Genomic DNA, 9,178 nt, shown 5'->3' on the forward strand with positions numbered 1-9,178 from the left:
TGCCCTTGGCCTCGTCCTCGTCCCTCCCGCTGCCCTTGGCCTCGTCCTTCTCCGAGACTGACAAACACGCGGGTGGAGCTTTACCAGTGTCCGTGAGCTTGGAGGGACAGCTAATGTGATAGACGACATAATCAGGATTCAGAATGGGCTCCGCTGCCTGGAGAGCCAGCGAGAACCAAGCAGATGAGCGAGCTAATAGGGACGAGCGAGAAGCCCGCCGCTCGGTCCCGGAGCCGGCTGGCACGGCGATCGATGGCGCTCGGGCAGTGCGGGTGGACTGCGTCCTCCGAGGGGCGTTCTCCCCATGGCGTTGCCTGGGTTACGCCATTGCCGTCATGACTGACACCCACACCCCCGTGGCCCCTTTCTGTCACTCTGCACCTGGCGGCCAGAGTCGTCTTTTCATAGACGACCTCATCACTGTGGCGGCTCCCCGTGTCCAGGTCGCTGACTTCGTTCCATGTGTCCTTCCCCACATGGCCACCAGCCCCGGGACGGCCCCCTCTCGCCTCTCCCCAGCTGCCCGGCTGCCCCGCCAGCTGCACCCCCGGGCGGTGCCTTGCTCTCGAAGGGGCTGTCCCTCTCTGTCTGGCAGCTCGGCCTGTGTCCTTAGCACGGTGTTCAGGCCAGGTCCCTTTCGGTGCTGGGACGGCCGGGCCCAGGTCCCGCGGCCCCGTCACGTGCATTTGCTCTCTCTGACCCACAGAGCCCTCTTCCTTTCTCCCCGTCGCTGTTGGGGGACCCGCCACCACACAGGTTTGGTGGCTGCGACGCTCGGCACGTACTTGTGCTCACGGCCACGGCGCGTGCCAGCACGGGGGCAGAGGGCGTGAGGGCGTGGCGTTGACACAGTGTTCCTGTGAGTGTTCCGTGTCCTCGTGGTTCAGGTTCCGCCACCCCGTCACGCAGTCATTCAGCAGCCGTTCCCTGTGCCAGCACTGTGTGCGGGCGGCGTCCGGATGGGGTGCTGGGTGGTGTCCCGAAGGCAGGTGGGGCAGGACCCCGGTCTGGTGAGAGGCTCCGCTGGAGCCTTGCTGGGCGGCGGGCACCGTCCTTTCCCACCCGCTCTCGCTCAGCCTTCAGGCTCCGGAAGGTCCTTCCTGTGCCCTCAGAGACTTTCTGGCCCCTGGGCAGGGCTATCCTCGGCCTGGCCCAGCTCAGCTGACCACAGTGCCCCCACCTTGCTGGGCACTGCCCTCTGAGCCCCGTCTTGTCACCTGAGTCGTCGCTATCTGAAGGCTGGCCTTCGGGTCCGGCCTAAATCCAGAACACCCAGGCCACACATCACTCTTCCTGGGTTCTTTCAGAAGACAGACCGTTTTTTCCTGTAGGCGCTCAGGTGCTGCTGCTTGTTTGGATTTCCAAGGGACCCCATCTCCCCTACCCGGGTTTCGAAAGATTGAGAAATAAAATAGTGGCAGATGGAGACCGAAGAATAGCTTTTAGTTCTTCTAAATGGGAAGCTTGAAATCCTGTCTTCATGTGAGAGCTGAATCAACTGCTAACCACATCCCAGGATTTTTGAGGCCCGCCCAGCCCGTCAGAGCCAGCGCAGGGCGCAGCAGCACCTTCCCAGGGGGCAGCCGACTTGCAGAGGTGGAAGGAGGGCTGAACCCCCCCAGCTGTGTATCCTCCCAGGCTTACCAGTTGATACGTTGCCTTTTGGGGTGAGTCCTGGGGGTAGAGAAAGTGCAGGAGCGGCCCCAACCGGGTTCACTGCACTCGGAAGCAACCCCAGGTTTAGAGGTGTCGCCTCCTAGCTCCTCCTTCAGCTGGTTGTTAATAACCATCAGGTCCCCGGTCAGCCAGGGGCATGGCCTTCCTCGGAGAGGGCGAGGAGGGAGACCCAAGTCCCTCAGGACAGGCTGCCCCCCTGTGAAACCCCTGCTCCTGTGTCTCCTCCTGGGACCTGCGAGGTAGGACGTCCCTGAAATGTGTCAGAAGCGAACATTAAATCATTCTCAAGGCCTCTCTACCTGAGGCTGCAAAATCACTCTCCCGTTTATTTCTCTTCTCGGGGACGTCCAGCTTCATCGCCTAATCTGGCCCCTCAGAAACTGCCCCGTGGGGTTGAATGGCCCTGCGTGAACTCGCAACAACACAGTGTGCCCCAAGTTTGAACATAAATCTTCTGTCACCCCATTTCCAGAGAGAAATTAACTCTTAAAGGCTGACACCCATAAGCTCCAATCCAAAAGCAAAATTTCTTATCTCCTTGAAGTTCAAATACATTAAAGCTCCCAGTTTGTCCGTCACTTGTGCTCCGTCTCAGTGAGAGGGACACTGTGGTGTCACTGGGGAGAGCACAGCTCCTTCAGGGCCCAGAAGCCCTGTCCATTCCGTGCAGGCCTCTGACAGCCCTCCCTCAGGGTTCAGAGTGTGCAGGGCCCACAGGCTTGTCAACACATCCCGGGGACACGTCATTCCCAGGCCTCGGGGGCATTCACCCCGGAGAGCCTGGCCTTTGTGCCACCAAGGAGCGTGGCGGGGCCTTGATGTTGCTTGGAGTGAAGCCGGGCACAGAGCTCTTCTCGGATGTGACAGTGGATCCCAGAGCCTGTCACTTGACTCACTTGGGAGAAGTTTCCCAGCAAGAGGTTAGGTCAGAGTCTGTTCATTTTCCACTTCTGGGGGGAAAAAGCCTATGCTGCCTCGTAGGCATCTCTAGCTCTGTGCCACAGTGACTACTGCTCCTGTGCCGGTTGGGGGGTGTGTGTGTGTGTGCATGCATGCGTGCGCGTGTGTGCCCCTGGCCCTTGCGTACGCGTGCTGAGCACAGAGCAGGTGTGGACTGTGCCAGGGGCCAGTGCTTTCTCACTTGGTCCTCGGCCCAGAAGCTGTTGCTAGCCTGGAGGTCATTCTCTCGGCCACGCTTGTTCCCCTGGAAAATCCCGCCACCAAGCCTGGAGCCAGTGGCACCGTCCCTGGGCCTCCCGAAGGTGAAACCTGAGCTGGCCGCACGCGCCCTCGTCCGCCTGCAGGTTTGGACTCTGAGTCCCGTGGGCACGTCATGTTCCCTCAGAGCAGCTGCCGCGTGGTCGGCCGTCCAGCAATGCTGCTCTCCAGGCATTTCCCACGTCAGGCCCAGATCCGCCCCCACTCCCCACCTGGGCCCTGAATGCAGGGTGCCGTGGCGGTGGCCGCTCAAGCCCTGACCGCCCTTGCACACCTGCCCCCAGCCGTGTGGGGCGTGCAGACGTCTGCTCTCCTCCGTGCGACGGCAGCGGGCACGTCCCCCACCGTCCCCAAGGCCAGGAGGCCTCTGCTCCAAGGTCACGTACTTGGCTGGGCCTGAGCCGCCCGTGGCCCCCGCGTCGCCCACACGCTACTGAGGCCGTGGGCCCGGGCAGCCTCGCCAGTGTCACTCCCTGAGGACAGGCCGTCCTCTCCAGCACCGCCCGCACGGCCCGGTGAAGCGCTGGCCCGGGCCGCGTGCCCACAGCCCAGGGGCCTGAGGGCGCAGGCCGTGGTCTCGGCCACTCCGGACGCTGCTCGCCTGTTGGTTTGTATTTGCGGGTCTTAGGGCCCCACTAAAGTCTCCCCAGACCCCCACGTTAGTGTCTTGTGGTGGTCGTAACAAACCACTGTAGGCTTCCAACAGCACAGGTCTGCTGTCACAGTCCTGGAGGTCTGGAGAGTGACGAGTGTCTGCTGTGCTCAGGCGGGGTGGCCGGCCGCCTCCTTGCGGGGGGTCCAGGGAACCTCTCATCCCTTGCCTTTTCCTGCCTGCATTGCCCCCTCTCACCTTCAAGGCCAGCCAGGGGGGCGGGTCTTTTCCACATCGTGCCACCTTGACACGGGTCCTCCCCTGTCCCTCCTCTACCTGAAAGGCCCCAGGTTACACTGGGCCACTGAGGTCACCCAGGAGAATGTCCCCGTTTTCGTCAGTTGATCAGCATCCTTAATGTCTTCTGCCAGCTCCAGGGTTTGGGCCTTGGGCATCTTCGGGGGGTCATGACCCTGCCTTCTGTGATCACCAGCGGCGCAAGCTGTTCCCGCACGGCCTTGCTGGAATTCTTGTAAAATGTCCCTGAGCGCCGGCTGAGGCGCCTAGAGGCAGCTCTGTGGGGACGCCTCAGGGTGGGACGGAGGAGGTGCCAGCTTTCCTCTCTGGCCGGTCTGTGCTCTCAGCCGGGGACAGTCCTCGTCGTAGGGCTGCCGGTCCCGAGCACCTGCTGCGTCCCGGCCCTCCGCACACATCGCGCTGGCGTCGTTTCCTTGTGGCCGCGGAGCCGTCCCGGAGGGCGGCAGCGTTGTCCCTGTTTCGTAGACAGTGAAGCTGAAGCCGGAGCGTCGCATTGCTTGTCAGGGTCACACAGCTCGTAAGCGACAGAGCCCAGGTCTGGCTGCTTACAGCTGCCTGCTTGATGCCCCTGCCGGTTTCCCTGTCTGAGTTCTCAGACAGTAGTCACACGGTCTCTCGTCCCCCAGGCAGTGACCCTGTCACGGGCCCTCGGATTGTCAGCACGGTGGGGCACGCTCATCAGCGGGCACGGTCTCCCTTCTGCGTGGCCGTGCTGAGTGCACGCTGCCTGTGGGCAGGCCAGGCGGCCGCTTCCCGCACACATGTCCGTGCAGTGAGCTGAACCCGTCGGAGCCCGTAAATGTGAATAGCTGTCGTGGAGAGGGGCACACTGGCCCCCGACATTGGGAAGGGGTGCACCCCACCACGTCAGAGTCGGACTGGAAGCCACGCCCGCGGACAGTGTGCCGCAGCCCGGCCCAGTGGGCGCCCCTCAGTCTGCGAGTCCCTCTGTGGTGTCACCGCTCGCCCGTGCCCCTCACCGCCACCCCTTTGGGAAGAGTGTCCTATTCGGTGCATGTGACGCTCGTTGTTATTTTTCCTTAGGACAACTACACCTTTGCCCAGCCCGGGATTCAGATGAAAGTGAGGATGCTGGAAGAGCTCGTGAGCCGGATCGACGGTAAGCCGGTCCCCGGGTCCGGGCTGAGGCGGCAGGCCCTGGGGCTCGCCCCCGCCCTGCGGGGCTCAGGCGCGTCCTCACCCGGCCGTGGCCCCGGCTCTCCCAGGGCGGCGTCGCTGGAACGGGCGGCTCCCGCGCCTTCTGTGAAGGTGACAGCATCACCCGGCCGTGGCCCCGGCTCTCCCAGGGCGGCGTCGCTGGGCATCAGGGGCAGCACGTGTAACGGCACGTTAGACAGAGGGGTGCGCGCACCCCAGAAGCAGGCGGCGCCCGTCCTTACCGCACCCGGTGACTGCCCCGATCCAGGCGACAGCGTGGTCGTTTGTGGCTGTCCTTTGGCACTCTGTTCCCTGCCTCTGTGCATCGTTCTGCTGTCAGGGGTGCTGGCTTAATTTCTCCGTGGAATCCAATTAATTACCAAGCCTGGAAATAACATCTTTTACATTCTGGAAAAATTAAAGCGCGTGCTCCGGCCGGTGCGGGTTGTGCTTTCATGTTGTTTAAGTGGGGGCTTTGCCTGCTTTTTACCTTCAGCCTCAGAGCGATTCTCCCGCGATGTGCCAGCTGTCAAACTGCAGTGGCAGAGTTTAATTAAATGAGGGTGGAGCGATAATCTTGCCCGTTCCAGGCGTGGTCTCCTGGTAGTTTGATAAATTGATGAGCAGAGCGTTAGCAAAGTGATGCGGGGCAGAACCGGACGTAGATCTGTGATACCCGCCGGCCAGCGGCGAGGTCCGAGAGGAGAAGCACTCTCGTGAAGGGCCCATGGGGGCTTGGCGGTGGCTTCCCGAGCGCGCAGGACGCTGCCCCTGGCTCGCGGTGGGGACATGGGCCAGCACTGCCACTGCCGCCGCGTGCTCGCACAGCCGCGTCTCCGCGGGGGCGCTGCCGCAGCCGTCACCGTCGCCGTCGGCAGAGGGGCGCTCGGTTTGGGGAACTCTGATCGACAGTATCAGATGGAGCCGTGTAGATTGGGTCTGGTTTTCAGCTCCGTCTAATGGTTCGTCCTCAGTTCCCACGTTGTCAGGTCGCACGCACGTCTTCCCCTGACGCTGGATTCGATTCAGCAGGTTTAGCTGTTTTTCAGCCTGTCTGCTCAAAACGCCATCCTCTGCGGACGTAACTGCATCTATGTACATTCGTTGCTAATTTCGCAGCTAGACCGTTTTCGGATTTGTTGAATTTTTTTCCCCGACCAGCTGCTTCAGGTTGCGCCCAGTCTCATCTAGGTCTCTGAAATACGGTTCGCAGTAGACGTGACTCACACGTTTTTAGCCGGCTTCTCTCCCCTGGCCTAGCAGGCAGGTGCCATGTCCGTGCGGGGCGTTAGGAAGTCGTGGTTCGGCCCGCTGGTTCTGGGGCTCACTCTGGGAATGCTCGAATTGCTTTTCTCTGGCGCCGTGGGTTAGGGAGGCGTGCGCTGCAGATTCGCTGGTGGACCGAGGGAGCAGGCACAGCCACCTTGAGGCTCAGCCACATCTGCGCTTCTGCGTGAATCACAGCTGTGTTTTCAGGGCCGCTTTGGAGGGGGCGCGTCTTCATCCTGCAGCTTTCTGTATAAATCATCAACTCTTCACAACAGAGAAGATGCCGTGTTGTAAAACATTAAACCGTGTAATGTGTTTGTCCCAATGGAAACGTAAAGAGCCACGACGGCCTCACCGTGAGGACACCCAGGCTTCTAAAGCAAGGAAGCTGCTTAGTCGACAGGTCGGGCCCTCAGGCTGCTGGGCGGCCTTACCCCGTGGCCCCCCTTTGGGAGAAGCATCCGCAGGACTCAGCCTTGTGAAGTTCCCCTCCCCCATTTCGTCACGCACCTCTTGGAAGAAAATTTGTGGGCTGGGAACTTCGCTGAGACTGTAAAGGTTTTATTAAGGGTAGGCTATACTAGGAAGGAAAAATTGCTCTTAAAAACCAAACCCAACCCAACCCAGTGCCTCCTGCCTGCATTTGAGGAGGAGGACAGCATTTACTTCAGAACCGCGTGGCCCTGCGGTGAGGGAGCGCCCCTCACGGACTTGTCGGTTGAGAAAGGCGCGGTCTGTGGCGTGAAGTTTAGGGAAACGCTAAGCTGCTGTGGGGCCACAGGAATTCCGCAGGCCCAGAAGTCGTGTTGTAAGGGTGTGCTCGGGAGTTGGAGGCAGAGGAGGTCAAAGGTCTCGCGGGTGGAAGGAAGCACGGGAGGTCAGCAGAGGGCCACCGGCACTGGGCGGTTTTCTTGTGAGGAGGGGCGGCCACGGAATTTGTTTCCGTCACGAGTGGTGCTGTGCCCTGTCTCTGTCGCCCCGGCATCTCTGGGAAGTCTGTCACGTGGACAGGAAGGGCAGGAAGGGGTCGTGTGTGTGGTGGAGGCCCAGGAGGAGGGGGCGTGGGCAGTGGCCTGAGAGAGTGTACGCTGCGTGGGGAGCAGCGATCTGTCTCCAGGAGACCTGGGGGACCCCAGGGGAACTGCGTGGACTCTCAGGGGCAGATTGGGGGACGGAGACTCGAGCCACTTGATTTGGAATTAAAGAAAAAGGCGGGAGTGGGGTCCCCGTCCACTCAGAGATGCCAGCCGAGTTCCCACTGGAGACTCCCCAGGACCCCGGCTGGGATTTTATTTTTAAAGCCAGCAGACAAGCAGGCAGGTGAAAGAGAGAAAGAGAAAGGAAGAAAAGAAATAGAAGAAGGAAAGAAGCCAGCAAATTTCTTAAGAGCATCGGACTGTAAGCAAGACAACAGCAGCTCCCTGGCCGGACGCTGGGGCCAGAGCAGCGAGCCCGGCTCCGAGAGCCTCTGTCCTTCTGAGGCATCTTCTCGTCCAGGAGGGACATCCTGGAGGGCGTGACACTTTCAACAGCCTCGTGCAGTCGGTGTGTCAGACCCTGGCTCACCCCGGGAAGGGGCTCAGAAATGCCTGTGAACTTCCTGAAGCCTATAGGAGTGACCATTAGGGTCACGAGCGACACGGACCCAACGCAGTTTACGTCACCTGGCGGGATCAGGGTCGTTTGAACTCGGATTATGCTAGTTCTGTACTAGAGTACTCAAAGTTCCAGATCTTTTCTGGAAGAAGTTACAGAATGTGAGTTCTGACAGGTGTGTGTGTGTGTGTGTGTGTGTGTGTGTGTGTGTGTGTGTGTGTGTATTTTCCCCTCAAATGAAACAATCTGCACGTAGTCAAAAGCTACCACACATTTAAGACTCCTTAAGTGAGAGCAAATAACAGGTAACAGAAACTGGCCCACAAAATCTTGAGCTTTTGTAATTTTTAGGCACATAACATAACACTATTAACCTTGCTATGCATGAAAAAATGAGAAAAAGAGAAGCTTGAAAAGTCTTCAGGGGAATGAGTACATTTTTTTTCATAAGAATTCTGAAAAATGATCAAATGGGAATTTTGAAATTGAAAGACGTGATAAATTTAAAGTTCAGTGGACGGGACTAACAAATTAGACGCAGCTAAAGAGAAAATTAATGAACTAGAAGATGGGCTAGAAGAAAGTAGCTATAATAAAATATGGAGCGATAACACGGAGAATATAGAAGGTAAGAGATATAGAGAGTGTGGTTAGAAAGCTTAATGTGTTTATTTGGAGTCACACAAGGAGAGGAGAGAGAAGGAGTAAGAATTTGAAGAGATAACGACTGGAATGTTTTTCAAAACTACTAAAATAAACCAATTCACAGATTCAAGAGACCAGTGAATCCTGAGGAGATAAAACTACGTGTAAAGACAGCATAGTAAAATTTAATTAAACTAAAGACAAGTTCTCAAGGCAGGGAGCGAAAAAAGAGTATTTTCTGAGAATGGCTGAGAACTTCTCAACAGAGGTACGGGACGACGTCTTCGGTGTGCTAGGAGGACGTAGCTGTCACCCTACAGTTGACTTCCAGCAAAAACTATTCTTCAGGAATGAATCTGAAATTCTGCAAGGCCACCTACCTCCGCATTCTTGCTCACCGCCTCCAAGGAATGCTAGAAATCAAGGAGGAAGGCAAGCCGTCGCATGGGCAGCCACCGGCACACGGGGCAGCGGCTACCGAGACCTTCATGTTCCCTGGAGCAGACAAGCCGGCCCCCAGACCAGCCGGCGGGGAGTCAGGTGCTCAGTGCCAGAAGTCTGTGGGAACAGGAGTGGGTGTGTGGGTGGCTTAGGAGGAATCGAGCCGGATCAAATCACCCCAGAAAGACAAGGTCCCGCGTAGGCGGGAAAACTCAAAGAAGAGGTCCGTGTCTGGCACGAAAACGGCGGAAGCACTGGCCGTGG

The 9,178-nt window shown here is 58.7% G+C and overlaps 1 protein-coding gene across 1 annotated transcript in view; it reads left to right on the top strand.

Annotated features, from left to right (window-relative positions):
• Positions 1-9,178, top strand: part of TBC1D22A (TBC1 domain family member 22A) — a 236,104-nt gene that overhangs the window by 149,105 nt on the left and 77,821 nt on the right. Inside the window, exon 10 of the mRNA XM_011380727.2 lies at positions 4,850-4,925. Coding sequence (XP_011379029.1) covers positions 4,850-4,925 — 76 coding nt within the window. The remainder of the gene's footprint in view (positions 1-4,849; positions 4,926-9,178) is intronic.

The sequence above is a fragment of the Pteropus vampyrus genome, unplaced genomic scaffold (genome assembly GCF_000151845.1).
Source record: "Pteropus vampyrus isolate Shadow unplaced genomic scaffold, Pvam_2.0 Scaffold401, whole genome shotgun sequence".
In the NCBI taxonomy this organism is placed as follows: domain Eukaryota; kingdom Metazoa; phylum Chordata; class Mammalia; order Chiroptera; family Pteropodidae; genus Pteropus; species Pteropus vampyrus.